The 20,770-nt window shown below is 43.7% G+C and overlaps 1 protein-coding gene across 1 annotated transcript in view; it reads left to right on the top strand.

Annotated features, from left to right (window-relative positions):
- Positions 1 to 20,770, top strand: part of FRY (FRY microtubule binding protein) — a 449,190-nt gene that overhangs the window by 159,188 nt on the left and 269,232 nt on the right. Inside the window, 2 exon segments of the mRNA XM_030200365.1 lie at positions 5,618 to 5,750; positions 13,594 to 13,701. Of these exon segments, the coding sequence (XP_030056225.1) occupies positions 5,618 to 5,750; positions 13,594 to 13,701 (241 nt within the window).

The raw sequence follows: 20,770 nt of genomic DNA on the forward strand, positions 1-20,770 counted from the left end.
TCAGTGAATCCAGACTGCCCCAATTTGACTGCCCCGATCGGACCGACCGTTCACTTGTCTATTAGATTGTAAGCTCTTTGAGCAGGGACTGTCTCTCTTTGTTAAATTGTACAGCGCTGCGTAACCCTAGTAGCGCTCTAGAAATGTTAAGTAGTAGTAGTAGTAGATATCTCAGAAAGAGTGAAGGGCTACATGAAGAGGATTCAATGCTGGGCCTTAGATAACATGCTAAAACCTAACTCCAACAAAACTAAGATCATATGGTTCAAAAATCCTGGTGTTATTACACCTACTTCTATAAATCTAGATGCTGATGTTATTCTGCCAGTTAGTCCAGAGTTCTGGGTATAGTTTTAGGCTCTTTTTTATCTTTTGAACCACAAATAAATCATCTGTGGAGAAAAACATTTTTTATATTGAGGAAACTATGTCTGGTTCATTCCTGTTTTAAGAAAATCACTTTCACTCTATTGGTACAGTTATTAATATTGCTGCACCTCGATTATTGCAATGTCCTTTATTTGGGGCTAGCTTCTAGGTTTCTAGAAAAGCTACAACCTCGGTTAGATTAATATTCAAACTTAGTAAGTTTAGTAGCATTTCTTCTCATATAGCTAATCTGCATCCAATGTCAGGAAAGAATTCTATATAAATCAGCTTGTCTGATGATTCAGATTTTACACAGAGTTGTCAGAACTATTGATAAACTTAGTAGTTGCCCCATTGACCCGTTTCTCTGCACGGCTATACAGTTCACTTGTACTTCGGCCTCCCTCTTTTAAGGGTGTGCGTTTTTCCAAGATGGCTAATACTATGTTCTCATCTTCCTTCCACTATTAGGACTGACAGGAACTATTATGTATTTTCTAAAAAAATTAAAAACTTTCCTGTTTGGTATATTGCAGTTAATAAGAATCCTGTTGATATTGACTTTTTAAAAAGCCGTTGTCCCAGAAGCAACTGTGATATGTGACTGATAGCCATGACTTAACTGCAGTGGGATTTGAACCAGGGTCTAACCATTAGGCTATTCCTTCCCTTACATTACATAGTAACATACATAGTAACATAGTAGATGATGGCAGAAAAAGACCTGCACGGTCCATCCAGTCTGCCCAACAAGATAACTCATATTTGCTACTTTTTGTGTATACCCTACTTTGATTTGTACCTGTGCTCTTCAGGGCACAGACCGTTTAAGTCTGCCCAGCACTATCCCCGCCTCCCAACCACCAGCCCCGCCTCCCGATCTTGACTAAGCTCCTGAGGATCCATTCCTTCGGCACAGGATTCCTTTATGCTTATCCCACGCATGTTTGAATTCCGTTACCATTTTCATTTCCACCACCTCCCGCGGGAGAGCATTCCAAGCATCCACTACTCTCTCCGCGAAAAAATACTTCCTGACATTTTTCTTGAGTCTGCCCCCCTTCAATCTCATTTCATGTCCTCTCGTTCTACCATCTTCCCATCTTCCCATTACATGTGTATTCCTGCCATAAGAACATTGGAATAGACATACTGGGTCAGGCGAGTGGTCCATTTAGCCCAGTATCCTGTTTCTAACAATGGCCAATCCAGGTCACAAGTACCTGTCAGAAACCCAACTAGTAGCAACATTCCATGCTACTGGTCCAAGATTAAGCAGTAGCTTCCCCAATGTCCATCTCAATAGCAGACTGTGGACATTTCCTCAAGGAACTTGTCCATAACTTTTTTAAACCCCAGATACACTAACCACTGTTACCACATTGTGAACCTACACATATATATGCCATTAATTAATAACAGAGACTTTTATCCTTATTTTCAAATATGTACCAGGAATAAGGGAAATAACTATCTTAAGGGCGGGCTCAAAGGAACACATTTTTACAAACCTGCATGTAAAAGGAGCAGCTTTATTGCTATCCTAATTTTATCTAGCTACTTACCTGGTTAGTTGAATGAATATTGCTGCTAACGGGTAACTCCCGGCTCATCTCAGACTAACCAGATAGTACTGTGACGGTCTGGCTGGATATTCAGCGACACTATCTGGGTAAGTACCATTGAATATGGATTTGCTCTGGTCATCGCTATTTAACCAGGCAGGAGCTTGGAGCCGGGCAGAAAATGGTACACGATACATCTGTTTTCTTTGTATACTAATACGGCCACAGAAAATTTCCTGTGAAAGACTGCTGCAGGTCAGAAATCTTCCGTATCAGGATAAGCTTTCCCTTGTCATAGTAGCCCCCTGACCTGTGAGAACCAGAGCAACTCCACTACGGCTAGCCTCTTCAGATTCCTATACCATTTAAAAAAAAATAATAAACATTTTTTGATACAAAATGCAGGGAGAGGCACATTTCCTCATGGAGGGTTTGGTGCCTGGATGTTTTAGACTTTCTGCAGGCTGGACTCAAGAGAGACCTTGCATTTAATGCCATTGGAGTACATTGTACTTCCATATACTGTTATGGAGGGTCATGACACGGGTTCTCCTACTTGCACACAAGCAGGTGGTGTGTTTCCTGAGGAGGGGGGGGGGGGTTGAGGAGGCAAGCATATCAGGCCTCCTCTGAGGCAGATGATGACAGCTGGGACTTAAATTTGGTACTCAATGCTCTAGGAAAGCTTCCTCTTGAACTCGTAAAAACAATAGCCTTGGACTGCAGCAGCTTGGATGCCCAGTCCAGCTCGTCATTCACCGCTGCCCCCAGAGTGCCCGCATCCTACTGCAGCCTAGCCTAGCCCAGCTCGGTGACAGCAGCAGTGTGGGCAGAACAGTCCCCAAGTTCTAAAGCTCTTGCAGCTATATAGCAGAGATAAAATAGCAAGCACAACGACAATGTGGATGCAGCACCTGATAGTTTTTTTTTTTTAACCAAGATGGCGGCTGCTAGGGGAATTGGCTTCAGCTTTTTTGACATTATGCCGTCTCCTGTTATTAAACCTCTTTGGGTTACTCCTGTGTCTATTCACTTTCACCTTCATCCTATGCCCCCTCATTCCCAAGCTTTTTTTTTCTGATTGAAAGAGACTTACCTCCTGTGCATTTATGCAGTAGAGGTATTTAAATGCCTGTATCATATTTCCAAAGTATTTATATTGAGATCTTTGTCCTCGTAGACTTTATGATGAAGGCTACTGACCATTTTAGTAGCTGTCTTCTGGACTGAGTCCATCCTTTTTATATCTTTTTGAAGGTTCAGTCACCAGAATTGTGCACTATACATGAAATCTCATCAGAGACTTACACAGAGGCATTATCACCTCTTTTTTTCCTACTGGGGGTTCCTCTCTCTGTGCACCCAAGTATCCTGGCTTTTGCTGTGCATTTTCTACCTATTTGGCCATGTTAAGGTCATCACACATGGTTCAACTCCTCTTTTGTGAACAGAAATAAAGAACCATATCTAATAATGGCTAAAGACTGGATGAATTTGTATACAATACTATCTCACTGAAGGTAGTTTAACCCTTTCATCTCAACCAGACAGTTGGATCCAGTGTGGCATGAGGATAGGCAAGCTAGTAGGGTGCTACGTTTATGAACCTTTCCAGAAGACGTTAGGCTTTTGACTTTTAGATGGTCCCTGAAGAAGTGAGAAAGCTTTGAAAGTCACTTCAAAAGGTCAATAAGAGAGGCCATCTTGGTGACATATGGCTTACATGCTTTGAAGGACTTGAAAGGGCACTCAACCAGAGCCCAGACAACTTCCATGGTGAAGTATAGGTCAGTTCCACCAGATGATATCTCTCCATCCCTTTTCATAACACTATAGACTGGACCTGAGGATCAGAAATCAAGCCATCTTTGAAGCAGAAGTCCTAGTGAACCGTGGTAGATTCCTCTCGCCCCAAATGAAGAGGAGTTTTGAACATCCTACTGGTTTGGTCTGATCAGACATAGATGAAGAGGTACGTACAGTAATGCCCTATCTGATAACTGACACCTTTTGAGTTGTATCAGACCAGTTCAGGAGCCTGCCCAGGGAATCCAGGCTACTATGAGTGAAGAAAGAGAGTGAGGCACTATGGATTACACAACTTGATAGAAAAAAATGAGAAATATATGGATATATAAGTGTAAAGATTGGATGGTAGGAATAAGTGATCCAAAGGCTTGGCTATGGAAACAGCTTGCTAAAAATGCTGCCAGGCTACCAACTGTGCCAGCATATATTAGTGGATAAAGCAGGATTTGTTTTCTCTCCCACTACTAGTCTGGTAGGACTCAAAGAATGACAGTTATTATATAAGGCATAACTGTACTATGAAATCTCTTTTGGGTAGGCATATATTTTATCTGATTACTTATCATTTTAAAGTGCTGCATACATTCAGTTGCACTATAAAAATAAGTATTGTCATTATAGAATATCCTGACAACTGGATTAGATAGGGGAAAACTCCAGGGCTGGGTTAAAAACCCCTGCCTTAGAGGGAAAAATGTTAAGACATAGAGGCTGAGAGTGATTTGATAAAGTATATGGGAACAGACTTAATATATATATATACTTTGGAAGAAAATTGAGAGAGGGGAGATATGATAGAGACATTTAAATACCTCTAAGGTATAAGTGTTTAGGAAGCAAATCTCTTTCATTTGAAAAGCTCTGGGATGAGGGGACATAGGATGAAGATGAATGAGGACAGACTCAGGAGTAATCTAAGGAAATATGTCTTTATGGAAATGGTGGTGGTTGTATGGAACAGCCTCCCAGCAGAAGTAGTGGAGACAGTATCTGAATTCAAGAAAGCAAGTATAGAGGATCTCTGAGGTAGAAGAAGGGATTGCGGAGCTATACATTTGCTGCAAATGGGCAGGCAGGGTAGGCCATATGGTTTTCACATGCTCTGTTTCTAGGTTTCTTTGGTGGGTTCTTTGATTTTGACTGTGGTTGAATTGAACCCAAGTAGGGGGAGGTGGGAAGCCACTGATTCATACATTCTGCAGGCTGCAAAATATACTAAAAATGGCAAGGTACTGAAGAAGAAAGAAGGATTGTAAACATAGTGAGATAAACTTAAGAAGTATTGACCTGTATTGACCAATCACTGTATATGGCAGGGCTACTCAATTCCAATCCTCAAATTCCACAGGCAGGCCAGGTTTTTAGGATATCCTCAATGAATATGCATAAGAGAGATTTTCACGCACTGCCTCCTTGGTATGCAAATGTCGCCTGCCTGTGGACCTTGAGGACTGGAACGAAGTAGCCCTGGTATATGGGAATAGCAAGGAATCACTACAACCATATCAGCTACTGTTGGTTTTTTTCTTCCTGTGCCTTAAGGAAGGCAGAAGCAAGCTGAACTCAACAAATCTCAGTTTTAGATTAACCTATTGTGTAGCTATGAAGCTAGTCCTGATGTGCCTATACCACTGTGTTAACATTGATTCTTCTTGTCAAAGAAAGAATTAAACTTAAATTGGGTCATTGGCTTACATGCTTGTTCCATTTAGGATTAGATGTATGAAGAAATTTCTCCTCTTTTGTGTCTGGGTAAAACTGCTTTCTGTCTGTTCCTAGTGTCCTGTTTGGTAATATTTGTCTTGGTTATACAAATGTATTCTTTTGTGACAAGACATTACTGATTTTCATATCCACCTCTGTATTATTTGTAGGCATGTCGTTATATTATTCTCAAGTAAGAAAAGCTGTAGATAACATATTACGGCATCTTGATAAAGAAGTGGGAAGATGCATGATGCTGACTAATGCACAGATGTTGAACAAAGAACCTGAAGACATGATCACGTGAGTGTTATTACTTATTTTTCGATGGGTTGTACACATCGTTGCATGACTTGATTGTATGACACGTTTCCTACCCCCTCAGCCAAAACGACAGTGTTTTCTCAGATAATTAACTCTTGCCCTGATCAGAATTCTTTAAAGTCTATTCCCCTTTACCTACAGCAGCCCACCAATGTGGGTAGAATGCAAACTTTGTGGATTCTGTTGTGATTAAAGAATAAGGACCAGTAAAAAGGGTTATTTCCTAGCACATGGAATATAGTTTTATAATTGACTGTCTAGGTTGGTAGACTGGTAAGGTGCCTGTTTTGAGGCTATTGTTTCAAGCAAGATACAGTGGTGGAAATAAGTATTTGATCCCTTGCTGATTTTGTAAGTTTGCCCACTGACAAAGACATGAGCAGCCCATAATTGAAGGGTAGGTTATTGGTAACAGTGAGAGATAGCACATCACAAATTAAATCCGGAAAATCACATTGTGGAAAGTATATGAATTTATTTGCATTCTGCAGAGGGAAATAAGTATTTAATCCCTCTGGCAAACAAGACCTAATACTTGGTGGCAAAACCCTTGTTGGCAAGCACAGCGGTCAGACGTCTTCTGTAGTTGATGATGAGGTTTGCACACATGTCAGGAGGAATTTTGGTCCACTCCTCTTTGCAGATCATCTCTAAATCATTAAGAGTTCTGGGCTGTCGCTTGGCAACTCGCAGCTTCAGCTCCCTCCATAAGTTTTCAATGGGATTAAGGTCTGGTGACTGGCTAGGCCACTCCATGACCCTAATGTGCTTCTTCCTGAGCCACTCCTTTGTTGCCTTGGCTGTATGTTTTGGGTCATTGTCGTGCTGGAAGACCCAGCCACGACCCATTTTTAAGGCCCTGGCGGAGGGAAGGAGGTTGTCACTCAGAATTGTACGGTACATGGCCCCATCCATTCTCCCATTGATGCGGTGAAGTAGTCCTGTGCCCTTAGCAGAGAAACACCCCCAAAACATAACATTTCCACCTCCATGCTTGACAGTGGGGACGGTGTTCTTTGGGTCATAGGCAGCATTTCTCTTCCTCCAAACACGGCGAGTTGAGTTCATGCCAAAGAGCTCAATTTTTGTCTCATCTGACCACAGCACCTTCTCCCAATCACTCTCGGCATCATCCAGGTGTTCACTGGCAAACTTCAGACGGGCCGTCACATGTGCCTTCCGGAGCAGGGGGACCTTGCGGGCACTGCAGGATTGCAATCCGTTATGTCGTAATGTGTTACCAATGGTTTTCGTGGTGACAGTGGTCCCAGCTGCCTTGAGATCATTGACAAGTTCCCCCCTTGTAGTTGTAGGCTGATTTCTAACCTTCCTCATGATCAAGGATACCCCACGAGGTGAGATTTTGCGTGGAGCCCCAGATCTTTGTCGATTGACAGTCATTTTGTACTTCTTCCATTTTCTTACTATGGCACCAACAGTTGTCTCCTTCTCGCCCAGCGTCTTACTGATGGTTTTGTAGCCCATTCCAGCCTTGTGCAGGTGTATGATCTTGTCCCTGACATCCTTAGACAGCTCCTTGCTCTTGGCCATTTTGTAGAGGTTAGTCTGACTGATTCACTGAGTCTGTGGACAGGTGTCTTTCATACAGGTGACCATTGCCGACAGCTGTCTGTCATGCAGGTAACGAGTTGATTTGGAGCATCTACCTGGTCTGTAGGGGCCAGATCTCTTACTGGTTGGTGGGGGATCAAATACTTATTTCCCTCTGCAGAATGCAAATAAATTCATATACTTTCCACAATGTGATTTTCCGGATTTAATTTGTGATGTGCTATCTCTCACTGTTACCAATAACCTACCCTTCAATTATGGGCTGCTCATGTCTTTGTCAGTGGGCAAACTTACAAAATCAGCAAGGGATCAAATACTTATTTCCACCACTGTAGGTACTTGTATGCCTTTATAAAGTAGCATCACAACGAGGTAGGGGTCTATTGCTCAACCATCTGTGATTTTTTTTTTTTTTTTTTTTTTTTTTTTTTTGTTCCTTCAATGACCCGTTTTGTATGTGAGCCTTGTTCCTGAGGTGGCGGGGGGGAGGGAGAGAGAATAAAGGGAGGGGGGAAGGGAAAAGAGGGAATGGAGAAGAGGGAAGGGATAAGGGAGGGGGGAAGAAACATGAAACATTGTGTTGATAGTAATTCTTATACGATTTGCATTAGTGTATATTAAAAGATCTGAAGTAAGAGGTAGGAATTTCAGAGTTGTACGCTACTGTTTGACCTATATGCAAAACATATCGAATTATGAATGTGTTGGAGAAGGGAAAGGGGAGGGGAAGGGGGTTGGGATGAAAAGGGTAAAATGTTTGATGACAGATCTTATCATATAGTTCGATTTCGGATTTTGATGTTGGCCTCTTTTGTTCAGGCCGGAATGTATTACTCTGTTCTATGTTGTCATCAATAAAAATGTTAAAACATAAAGTAGCATCACAGAAGCTACCAAAATTGCAGCTGAAATGCAGTGGTGTACATATACTCCAGCTTGTTGAAATGTTCACAGCTGAAGTGTGCGCATGACTGCATAGTTTATGGCCTACACATGTAATTCATGAATGTACCCAAACTATACCCACAGACACCTCCTATGCCTCAGTCATGTTAAAAGCACATAGTGTCTTATCACTGCCTGTAGTATTGGAGGGGTCCACGGTCAGATCCAGGATTTATCTAGAGACTGGCTTTGTTCATCCTTGGTTTCCAGATAACTGTTCAGATACAGTAGGACAGCTTTTCTGCTGTCTTAAGTTATCTTGGTGATGGTGCTGAATGCAGCACTGATGTCTGAATGTTGGCTGGTGCTGATTATTTGGGTATATGTTTAAACACCGTGGCTGGCGTTTAAAAGAAATGTTGACTGCTGTGTTTAAATATTGACCTGTTTGAACATTCCTTTTTTTCCAAATCATGTAATTTCTCTTCTCAAATATTTTATTATGTACCATTGTGTTTTCTTTGTTCTCTTCTGTAAGATACCTTGAGTAAATAATTAAATATAGAGATGAGCTAAAATTGTACACTGTGTTAAACAAGTGGGTAAAGCATGCAAAGGATAACTCATAGAATTCTTTCCAGCTTCTCTGCATGTTTATCTGTGTGTCTTTGTTTTTGTCATCTGTGTGTGCGTTTCTGACACAGAGGGGAAAGGGGTGGAGTGGTTTGAATGCAGCATTACCCAAATATTCCACTGGTTTGGAAAGAATAATAAAACTGAACAGAGTGTGAAAATCTTTCTACTAGAGCTGTACATAGATTAAAAAATTTTATTCGCGTGATTCAAATGTAAAAGATTTGAAATAAATTTAGTATGTACATATAGTTGTTTATATCTTCCTCCCCTCCGCTTCCCTTCATCCATCATCACCATTTTTTTCCTTCTTTCTTTCATCCCCTCCCTTCTATGGGCACCATCTTCCTTCTTTGATTCTTCCAACCCCATTTCCAGCATCTGTCCCTCTAACAGCTCCCCCACCCCCAACTCTCTCTCTTTTTTTTTCCTCTTTCTCCTGCCACCCCTCCCCCTCCCACCCGGTCCACATCTTTATCTCACTCTTTTTTTTCTCCCAGCACCTCTTCTTAACTTCTTCGTGCATTCCTCCTCCCTGCTCCTCACGGCCCTCGGCCTTGACTGCTGAAGGGAAATCCCATTGTGTTTCACCTGGCCCGAAGTCCCTTTCTGTAACAGCAAGTTCTGCCTCCTCTGATAGAGTTTCCTGTTATAGAGGGAGGCTTGGGGCTGGGTGAGACACAGCTTGCCTTTCCTGCAGCGGTTAAGGCCGAGGGCTGTGAGGATCAGGGAGAAGGAACGCGCAGAGAAAAGCGGACTGCCAGAGTGCCAGGAGAGCTAAAAATAGAGAGATAATGGCATCTAACTTGCATTAAAAATGTTAATGCGAGTTAAAAGTTTAACGCGTTAATCATGCAGCCCTAATGTCTACCCATTAGATATCAATGTCAACAGATTTCAAAGAGTGCATTGTACATTTAAAGGGTAATTTTATAATAGGGTACCTGGTTTAAGGTACCTACTTAGGAGATATTTTATAAAGACACATAGAGGTCCTATTTTACTAAGGTGTGCTAACAAATTAGTGTGCATTAAGTGCCATACAGCTCATAGGTATACAATGGGCTGCGTGGCATTTAGCATATGCTAATCATTAGTGCACACTAAATCCATTAGTGCACCTTAGTAAAAGGACCACGTGGAGGGGCATAATCGAATGGGGGGCACCGATCTATAAAGGCGCCCATCTCTAAGGACAGCCCCATAAAGAGGCGTCCCCGACTGTATTATTGAAACAAGATGGGCGGCTATCTTTCGTTTCGATAATACGGTCGGGGACGGCCAAATCTCAACATTTGGGTTGACCTTAGAGATGGCTGCCCTTAGAGATGGCCAACCTCGGTTTTCGCATATAAATGCAACTAAGGGCGCCCATCTCAAAACCGGCCAAATCCAAGCCATTTGGTCATGGGAAGAGCCAGCATTTGTAGTGCACAGGTCCCCCTCACATTCCAGGACACCAACCGGGCACCCTAGGGGGCACTGCAGTGGACTTCACAAATTGCTCCCAGGTGCATAGCTCTCTTATCTTGTGTGCTGAGCCCCCCCAAACCCACTCCCCACAACTGTACAACACTACCATAGCCCTTAAAGAGTAGCAGGGGGCACCTAGATGTGGGTACAGTGGGTTTCGGATGGGTTTTGGAGGGCTCCCATTTACCACCACAAATGTAACAGGCAGGGGGGGATGGGCCTGCCTGAAGTGCACTGCAGTACCCACTAAAAACTGCTCTAGGGACCTGCATACTGCTGTGATGGAGCTGGGTATGACATTTGAGGCTGGCAAACAAATGTTTTTTAATTTGTTTTTTTGGGTGGGAGGGGGTTGGTGACCACTGGGGGAGTAAGGGGAGGTGATCCCCGATTCCCTCTGGTGGTCATCTGGTCAGTTTGGGCACCTTTTCAAGGCTTGGACGTGAACAAAAAGGGACCAAGTAAAGTCGGCCAAACGCTCGTCAGGGACGCCCTTCTTTTTTCCATTATCGGCCAAGGACGCCCAAAATCGGCTTTCGATTATGCCGATTTTGGCGCCCTTCTGCTGATTTGTGTCGGAAGATGGGTGCCCTTCTCCTTCGAAAATAAGCTGGATAGGCATCTGTGTGTCAGATTGCACCACTTTGCATACATGAGCATACATGTAACACCTGCTCTTGGGCAGTTGTTAATGTCTGTGCCTAGGTTGTTAATTTTATAATCTACATGCATACCTGCAAACTCTGCCCCTATACATTCCAACCAACAGAGGACATGCCATTATGTCATGGCTATGCTTTTACTCTGGGTTAATATTTTATATGAGATCACTTATAAATCAGCATTTTATTATCTGCTTAAACCACAGGGTGCTGCAGTAGCAAGGCACTAGATATTGTTGGTTTGTAACCTAATACACCCACCCTTTTGGAAACCACTTCAAAGCAGTTTACAAAGATTCAAAATGTAATAGAGAGGTTGCAGAAAAGCAAGAAAGGCAAATAATAAGTAAGGGATTTTTCAGCAGCAGTTGTCTTGAGCTCCCCCGTGGTTCTGCTGAAGGGAAGAAGTTGCATTTCAGATCTTGTTTAAATTTCTTGAAGTTAGTCTCTTGTCTTAGAAGCAGTAGAGCATTCCAAAGGTTAGTAGCAAGGGGAAAAAAGGCCAAATATCTAGTAGAGTCGAGCCTAGCCCTGGTCAGTGATGAGATCAGAAATGCTGTTTTTTATTTTTTTTAAATATTAATTTTGAAAATAATACATGCAGGGGTGGCCCTATAATTAGGTCAACTGAGGCGGCATTTTATAGAGAGCTACATCATAAAGAGCTGACGATGGAACAAATGATATAGTATCATAGTAAATGATGTAAAATAAAGACTGGTATGTGATACTTTATACCCGAGTTTGATTTGTCCTTGCCATTCTCACGGCACAGACCATAGAAGTCTGCCCAGCACCGGTTTCGCTACCCAATTACCGGCATCGCCGCCTAATCTCTGCTAAGATTCCGTGGATCCATTCTTTCCAAACAGGATTCCTTTGTGTTTATGCCACGCATGTTTGAATTACATTACCGTTTTCATCTCCACCACCTTCCGCGGGAGGGCATTCCACATATCCACCACCCTCTCTGTGAAAAAATACTTCCTGACATTACTCCTGAGTCTGCCCCCCTTCAACCTCAATTCATGTCCTCTAGTTCTACCGCCTTCCTGTCTCCGAAAAAGGTTCATTTGTGGATTAACACCTTTCAAATATTTGAACGTCTGTATCATGTCACCCCTGTTTCTCCTGTCCTCCAAGATATACATGTTCAGGTCAGCAAGTCTCTTCTTATACGGTTTGCAACATAAATCCTATACCATTTATGCAGCTTTTCCTTGCACCGCTTCCAGTCTTTTTACATCTTTAGCAAGATAATGAGCGACAGTAGAGAGCAGGAGCGAGGCAACACTTGCTGTAAGCCATTCCGCTCGTACTCTCCAGCTACAGTGATCTGAATTCATATCTTCTGGCTACCTCAGAGCGCCATCTTCCCCCTCCCCCACCTGCAGGCGGTCTTACATCTTTTCCCCCTGTCTCAAACAATTTCCCCCTAGTTTACCTCTGCTTGCATTGTAGAGGATGCCAGGTGGCGGCAGCCATTCACATTCACTGTCTGTCACCAGCCACTGAGTCTTCTCTCTACCATGTCCTGCCCCAGAGGAAGCAGAAAGTTACGTGGATTAGAAATGTTTAAATAAATAAACAAACTTTTCCTCCTCCTTCTGAATGACGATCAAAACACATCAACAAGAAAGCTAGGGTAACACTCACTGTCTTCCCTGTAGCACCATCGTAATTCTCCTGATTTTGTTCTCATGAGTGTAAGCATCTAGAAGGTACACATGGAATCAAGAAATTGAATCCTTAACAAGGGAGACCTATATAGAAGGCTTCTCCAGTACTAGTGGGCAGTACACATATTGACCAGTAGCAAACTACACTACACTCTTGATTTGCTATTCAATATATTACATGTGGTACTCTTTTTAAGCACTTTTCAAAGTTTGAAAATTAATGCAAATTCTTTTACATAAAAAGTATCTGGGAACTTTGTAGTTCTACAGAACAGGATGGTTTGCATATGGTCCTCCATTGCAAAGATTTTTCCGCATTTGAAATATTGCACAAATGTATGAACTGGGTGCATGAATTTTGCCGCTTATATAGTTTTTGCGTTTTCAACCCTAGCAACTTATTTTATTGTTTACTTTATTTTACATGGCGACATTCCTCTCAATAAAGAAATGACGGCATTTAGCTTGAGTGTTTCTTCCAACTTTCTAATGGACTGTACAACATGTTACCCTTCTTGAGGCATTTATTGGATTTGCTTTACATTTTTATGGAAAAAAACATTTACTTATGGAAATTATTATATGCATCTTGGATTTGGATGTATTATTTTTAACCCGCCTTTATCCAAGGTGGCTTGCAAAAGTACATACATAAAATCATGTAAACACATAAAATCTAGATAATATACAGTGATATAGTACTCAATTATACTAAACAATAACATCCGGGCCCTTTAGGTAAACTAAAAAGAGATATTATCAAATGTATAATAAACCAGACTACATAAAAGGTAACATCCAGGTCCCTTCAGCAATCAAAAAAGAAGCATCATCAAATGCATAATATTCCAGGCATAACAATTGTCTCTACAGCCTCTGGCACCTTTGACTAACCATATAACTGTTTTCAACTTTCAGTGGTGAGCGAAAGCCCAAAATCGATCTTTTCAGGACGTGCGTAGCTGCTATTCCTCGAGTGCTCCCGGATGGGATGTTAAAGTTGGAGCTTATTGACTTGCTCTCAAGGTAGGTGGCATTGGCAAAGCTTGAACTGATAGATTATATGAACGTTTTATAGACTAATTAATAGAGCTAAGAGAAAACTGATATTAGGCAGATATAATAGTTTAATGGTCACATAACGATACAAATAAGTACAGATGTAGATGGAGAATTTCAGCTGCAGAGCTAATGAAGCATTTGTTTTGTCTGTCAGCCCTGTGTTGACCATGTTGCTTTTCTGTTGTGAGAGATTTGTCTTCAAGCCATCTTGGATCCTAGTGCCTTTACCTTCTATCAGTTCTGGAAGGCAGATTCACCATCTTTGATCCTGGCACTGACCCAGACAGCAGCAGAGGGGGACCTACTATTGTGAGGTGAAGGGGGGGGGGGATTGATGGGTGGTTGAGTATATGCCTTGGCGGTGGCCTACCTCCTTTATCTAGGGCAGGATTAGGAATCACACCTCAGGAGGAGCTGCTTGTGTCATTATGAATGTCTATGTTGCTATTTCACAACATAAATATTCATGTATTGTGGTAGGGGATGTCTATGTGCCTGCTTTTTGGCCATTCATATTTTGAACATATTTTTTCAAAAAAGGATGTTCCTTCTGCACATAGCTGGCTCTAAGTGTCTGTTTCAGCAATTATTATAGAACAGGATCTATGTCAGTAGCTCCTTCTAGCAGCAATTCAGACATGGACTTCGGCATCTGATTTCCGGTTTACATGTTAAATGCCCTTTTATACACCTTCCCAATTTTGTGATGACGTTAGTCACATACTTCAAAAGATTTCTCTGTCAGCATTTACATCTGCTCAGAGTCATGCATAATTGTCAGCTAGCTGCGTGTTTGTGTCTGAGGTTGTGAGGAGTTCTTGTGCGGGAATTGTGCATATATTTTGAGTGTTGTCGGACCTTGGCTCCCTTTGAATGTAACAAAATCTGTCACTTGTACACATGTTGTGCCACTAGTTACACAGTACAGTCTCAATTATCCGACCTTCACTAATCCGACCATCTGGCATTTTTGACAGACCCCCCCCCCCCCCCCATGGCATCATCATCATGTTTATTTCTATTAAAAATCTTTGTTTTAGAACAATTTTTGTAAATAGGGAACTCTATGCCTTTGTTTATGCATTGTTTGAGGGGTTTATACAGTGTTTTCTGTATTATCCAACTTTTCACTTATGTGACAATGGGTCGCTCCCATTTACGTTGGATAATTGAGACTGTACTGTATGTACGAAGCCGTATGCTGTACCATTTTTTAACCCTGTTCTGTAGTTTGGAAATGGCTGTTCCAAGTGTGATACGCCACCACATATTTTCTATGGCTTTATACATGCTTTATAAAAAGCTTCATGTTCAGTGAGTGTTTTGTAAGATACATTGCAAATTTTGGTAGCTTGAATGTCTCTTTTCTATCCTAAACTCCCTTATACAAAATTAGACCAAGGGTGGTGGAGGTGGGGTATACGCTGAGAGCCCCGTGCTTCACAGCACCATGCTTAACTGCACCATAGACAAAGTAAGGTGGTAGAGGGTTTTCTTTTATTGGGGGAGGGGGAGCTGTACCCTGGACCTCAGTTAATCTTTACAGCTTTGTTCTCCATAAAATGTTCTTTATACAGTGTGTGTGAGAGCTGTTCTAAAATTATCATGCTTATTTTTACAACTTATCTCTTGGCATACTTGCAATTGATATAATGGCATGCATATTTGTGAAATGAAGGGGAAGGGAGTAGAATAAAGGGCCTTAATTTCTTCAGGCCTCAGGTTGCTACTTATGCTACTAGCTCTTGATTGTGAGACAGAGGAAGTACCTGCATGTAATAAATGTATATCGCCTTGGTTGTGCCACAGAAAGACATAATATCAAATCTAAATTCATGACCATTACTCCGACCCTATGAGTGGGATGAACTGGTACATTAAAAAACGAATCAGCAAAGTACCTGTTCATTCTTTGCCTGTCTTTAGCCACTGTTGTTATCTTTCTAATATATTCTCTCAATTATTATTCTAAAGGATATAAATAAATAAATTGTGGGCCACCTACAGTACTTATTCTATCAAGACATGTATTCTCTTTTGATGAATTCAAGAGAAAACTGGGTTGATTGCTCTGTCCACTCCCCGCTTGAGAAATGCAGGTTGCAGTCTGACTGTTGTTATGTGGGACTGGCAGACCCTGGAATAGATAAGTTGATTTTGAATACCTAATGTTCCAGCCATGTCTTCTCAATTCACAGTGGCAACTCCAGCCCACAACTGTTCTTTCCAACCTTATATTAGTTATCTTGAAAGTTTGGGTTTGAAAATAGACTAAAAATTATAGGCTTAGTTTAATGGAGACAGCATAATTTTGTGGATGATACATTAAGAAGGTCATTTTAGGAGCCTCATGCAGCTTTTATATGTGTAGATGGCATATACATGTAAACAGTAATTTTACGGTACTGCTGTTTACACATGCAATTACCACATGAGGCACAAATTCAAAGAAAGCATAGTTTGGCAGTCTAAAAAAATGTATGCATGCATTCCTGATCCTATAAGGAAATACAAATATATTTTTAAAACATTTCCCTATCGACTTTCACCTCCTGAAGATGCATAAGCAGCAAATAAATAAATAAATTGCTGGTCAATAATGGGTGTTTTCCGTAAATAGCAGGATAAAGCACACAAGTGGGTGATGTCATCCAACAGCTTTCCCAGAGCTCAGAATTTAGAGCATGCGCAGCCCTTCTTGCGTGCAGTGATTTCTTCAGTTGGTTCTAAAGATCAAACTAGTTAGACAACTGTTGGGAAAGTGGGGGAGAGTCTGTGCCATATCAATCCTGCTGACTGCAGAAAACACCTGTTGCAAGTGGGCAACATTGCTTTTTTGTCAATAAGTATGGTTGAGTCACGCACACAAATTTTTTTTGTTGTTTTTTGTTACATTTGTACCCCGCGCTTTCCCACTCATGGCAGGCTCAGTGCTTACATATACAGGTACTTATTTGTACTTGGGGCAATGGAGGGTTAAGTGACTTGCCCAGAGTCACAAGGAGCTGCCTGTGCCTGACGTGGGAATTGAACTCAGTTCCCCAGGACCAGAGTGCACCACCCTAACCACTAGGCCACTCCTCCACAAATGGATGACTTATAAGTTTAGGGCTGCCCAGTTTTGAATTACTGTAGTCAGTATTTTTTTTAATCAATCTGCACAGTCAATAATGCTTAGTGAAAGTATGAAGAAATGACAACACACCTGCTTTGCAAATGGTACTCAGAGAAGTAGGCTTTATGAGAGCTACTGTGGTTGCAGTGACGGTAATCTGAGAAGACTTTTGAGCTTAGAGGAGTATTCACTTGCTCATGTTAGTATTTTTTTTTTATTATTATTATTATTTATTTATTTATTTATAGTTTCAAAATTACACATCTTCTCATAGAAGCATACAGTAACAAAGAAAGAAAAAAACTAAAAGAAATAATCACATTCTTGGGACAACTATTTGTCTCAATAGTGGAAACATTTTTACCTTAAACATCGACCACAATATTGGAAATACTTAAATGGATCCAAGATATACTTATCAAACCTATAAATGGCAAGTGACCGACTCACCTGCAAATGCGCAGTAGAGACTTCCCTCTCTGTCACACGAGGGCGAGGCACAGGCAGTGAAGGAAGGCCAACGGGAGCTGCTGCTTGCTGCTGTTTCGGCGCTGCTGTAAGTTGAATAACGAAGAGAGGGCCCGGGCTGGGTGAAGGGGGGGGGGGCCGTAGCGGCTACCTTGGGGGGGGGAGGGGACATGGGAGGTCTCAGAAGGAGGGGGGCCTTGGAGCTGGGAGGGCTGGACTGAAGGGGGCCTTCCAGCTGGCTGGGAAGAAGGGGGGTGCCTTGGAACTGGGTGGGAGGGAAGGGGGCCTTGGGAGCTGGGGGGGCCTGGGGCCTTGGAACTGGGAGGGAGGGAGGGAGGGCGGGGGGCCTTGCAGCTGGGAAGGGGGGAGGACTGGAGTCTTGGAGCTGGGAGGAAGGGCAGGGGGCCCCTTACAGTTGTGAGGGAGAGCCTTACAGTTGTGAGGGAGAGCAGGGGGCCTTGGAACTGGGAGGGAGGGAGGGAAGGAAGGAAGGGGGCCTTGGGAGCTGGGGGGGGGCTTGGGCCTTGGAACTGGGAGGGAAGGCGGGGGGCCTTGCAGCTGGGAAGGGGGGAGGACTGGAGCCTTGGAGCTGGGAGGGAGGGCAGGGGGGCCCTTACAGTTGTGAGGGAGAGCAGGGGGCCTTGGAACTGGGAGGGAGGGAGGGAGGGAAGGGGGCCTTGGGAGCTGGGGGGGCCTGGGGCCTTGGAACTGGGAGGGAGGGAGGGCGGGGGTCTTGCAGCTGGGAAGGGGGGAGGACTGGAGCCTTGGAGCTGGGAGGAAGGGCAGGGGGGCCCTTACAGTTGTGAGGGAGAGCCTTACAGTTGTGAGGGAGAGCAGGGGGCCTTGGAACTGGGAGGGAGGGAGGGAAGGAAGGGGGCCTTGGGAGCTGGGGGGGCCTTGGGCCTTGGACCTGGGAGGGAAGGCGGGGGGCCTTGCAGCTGGGAAGGGGGGAGGACTGGAGCCTTGGAGCTGGGAGGGCAGGGGGGCCCTTACAGTTGTGAGGGAGAGCAGGGGGCCTTGGAACTGGGAGGGAGGGAGGGAGGGAAGGGGGCCTTGGGAGCTGGGGGGGCCTGGGGCCTTGGAACGGAGGGAGGGAGGGCGGGGGGTCTTGCAGCTGGGAAGGGGGGAGGACTGGAGCCTTGGAGCTGGGAGGGAGGGCAGGGGCCCTTACAGTTGTGAGGGAGAGCAGGGGGGCCCTTACAGTTGTGAGGGAGAGCAGGGGCCTTGGAACTGGGAGGGAGGGAGGGAAGGGGGCCTTGGGAGCTGGGGGGGAGGGCGGGAAGGGGGCCTTGGGAGCTGGGGGGGAGGGCCTTGGAACTGGGAGGGAGGGAGGGAGGGAAGGCCGCCTTGGGAGCTGGGGGGGAGGGCCTGGGGCCTTGGAACTGGGAGGGAGGGAGGGCAGGCAGGGGGCCTTGCAGCTGGGAAGGGGGGAGGACTGGAGCCTTGGAGCTGGGAGGGAGGGAGGGAATGGAGGCCCTTACAGTTGTGAGGGAATGGGGCCCCTTACAGTTGTGAGGGAGAGCAGGGGGCCTTGGAACTGGGAGGGAGGGAAGGGGGCCTTGGGAGCTGGGGGGGAGGGCCTGGGGCCTTGGAACTGGGAGGGAGGGAGGGCAGGGGGCCTTGCAGCTGGGAAGGGGGAGGACTGGAGCCTTGGAGCTGGGAGGGAGGGACAGAGGGGGCCTTGGAGCTGGCAGGGAAGGAGGATGGCAGGGGGCCTTGCAGCTGCGGGAGGGGGGCCTTGGGAAAAAAAACATTCCAATACGCGCCCGTTTTAACAGGCTTAACGGCTAGTAATACATAAAGGAAAATAATAACAAATTGTTACATGCTCCGGGTACATTCTCAATCTACCATACAGTGTCCGCATGGAAATCTAAATTTTAACAATAACATTCTCAGCTTCTCTAGCATTGATAAAGTCCTCGAGTTGTTTTGGATCAGAAAATTGGTAATTGTTTTGTAAATAAATAAAACGACAAATACAAGGAAATTTAAGAGTAAATGTTGCCCCTAAATTTAATACTCTTTGGCGCAGAGCCAAAAAGGCTCTGCGTCTAGCCTGAGTTTCTTTAGCTAAATCTGGAAAAATCCTAATTTTAGCACCAGCTCATGTTAGTATTGTATACAAGAGGCTAGCCAGTTTGCTAGAGTTCTTTTTGCAACTGGTTTACCATTCCTATTTGGATCAATTGAAAAGACCAGTTCAGATGATTTTCCTCATTGATGTAAGTGATAGGCAAGAGCCCTCATGAGTATTAAGTGCTTGAAATTCAGTAGTTGTTCTAACTGAAGTGATTGCTACTGAGAGAAGCACTTTCCAAGTCAGGAATTTTAGAAATGAAGTTTCCAAAGGTTCAAACGAGACTACATGAGGTAGGCAAGGACTAAATTCAGGTCCCAAGGCCATAGGGGGCTTCTCTAATGGAGGCTTTAGTCCTTTTGTGAAGCCAAAAATCACATGTGATTATGAAGTTGGAAGATTATACACTGGAGCATGTTGAAGACCAAGGTGATATAAATGGTATAGATTCTGTGCAAAACATAATAGAGTTGTGACTATTTGTAATCCCTTCCATTTGAAAGCAAACGTTCATCTAGTGGAAGACTTCCAAGTAACTATCAAAGTGCCCTGAATAAGCTATGGAATGCCAAGAGTAGACACTGCTCAATTTCTAGGCTATCAGAGTTGGAGACGAGGTCTGAATGCAGAAGTCAGCCCTCCTGTTGTGTAATCAGGGCTGGGAACTGGTGTTGCTTGCAAGAAGGCAGAACTGCAAGTTGTGGAGCAGTGGGAACCAGTTTTTTCAAGGCCAGAAGTGTTCTGTGAGAATATTGTGTATCAACTGTGCTGGAGCTTTTGTAGTACTCTCACGATTAGTGGGAATGGAGGATAAGCATAAAGAAATGGCAAGTCGATAGACTTGCTAGAACATCTGATGTGAGATGGAGGGAGAAAGGACATAATGGAAAAGTAGAAGGGAAGCTTTGCATTCTCTTCACTGGAGAGGTTGATTTGATTTTTCCCCAATCTTGAAAGAGGAAATTTAGAGCCATTGCATCTAGGACCATTCATGAGGATGAGCAGCCTGCTAAGTTTGTGGACTGATTCTGTGATCTGGTATGTATTTAGCCTCTTTCTGGATGAAGCTGGCTATCAGACTTCCAAATTCTGGATGCCTCTTGGCAAATGCAAAGAAAGACTGACCCTCTTTGTTTTTTTATGTAAAACATGATGGTGGTCCATCTGAAATAAGGAAAGAAGAACTGTGAAGGTGCTGAAGGAACACTCACAGGTCATAAAAGATTGCCTTGAGCTTCAAACAGTTGATATGTTGTCTCATAAGTTGACCACATTCTTTTTGAATGTTGATGATGATGAGCTCCCCACCTTCGGATCAAGGCATCTGTGGCTAGGACTATCTGATGCTGCCATGGTACAAAGGAAACACC

Source organism: Microcaecilia unicolor, chromosome 4 (assembly GCF_901765095.1).
Source record: "Microcaecilia unicolor chromosome 4, aMicUni1.1, whole genome shotgun sequence".
Classification (NCBI taxonomy): Eukaryota; Metazoa; Chordata; class Amphibia; order Gymnophiona; family Siphonopidae; genus Microcaecilia; species Microcaecilia unicolor.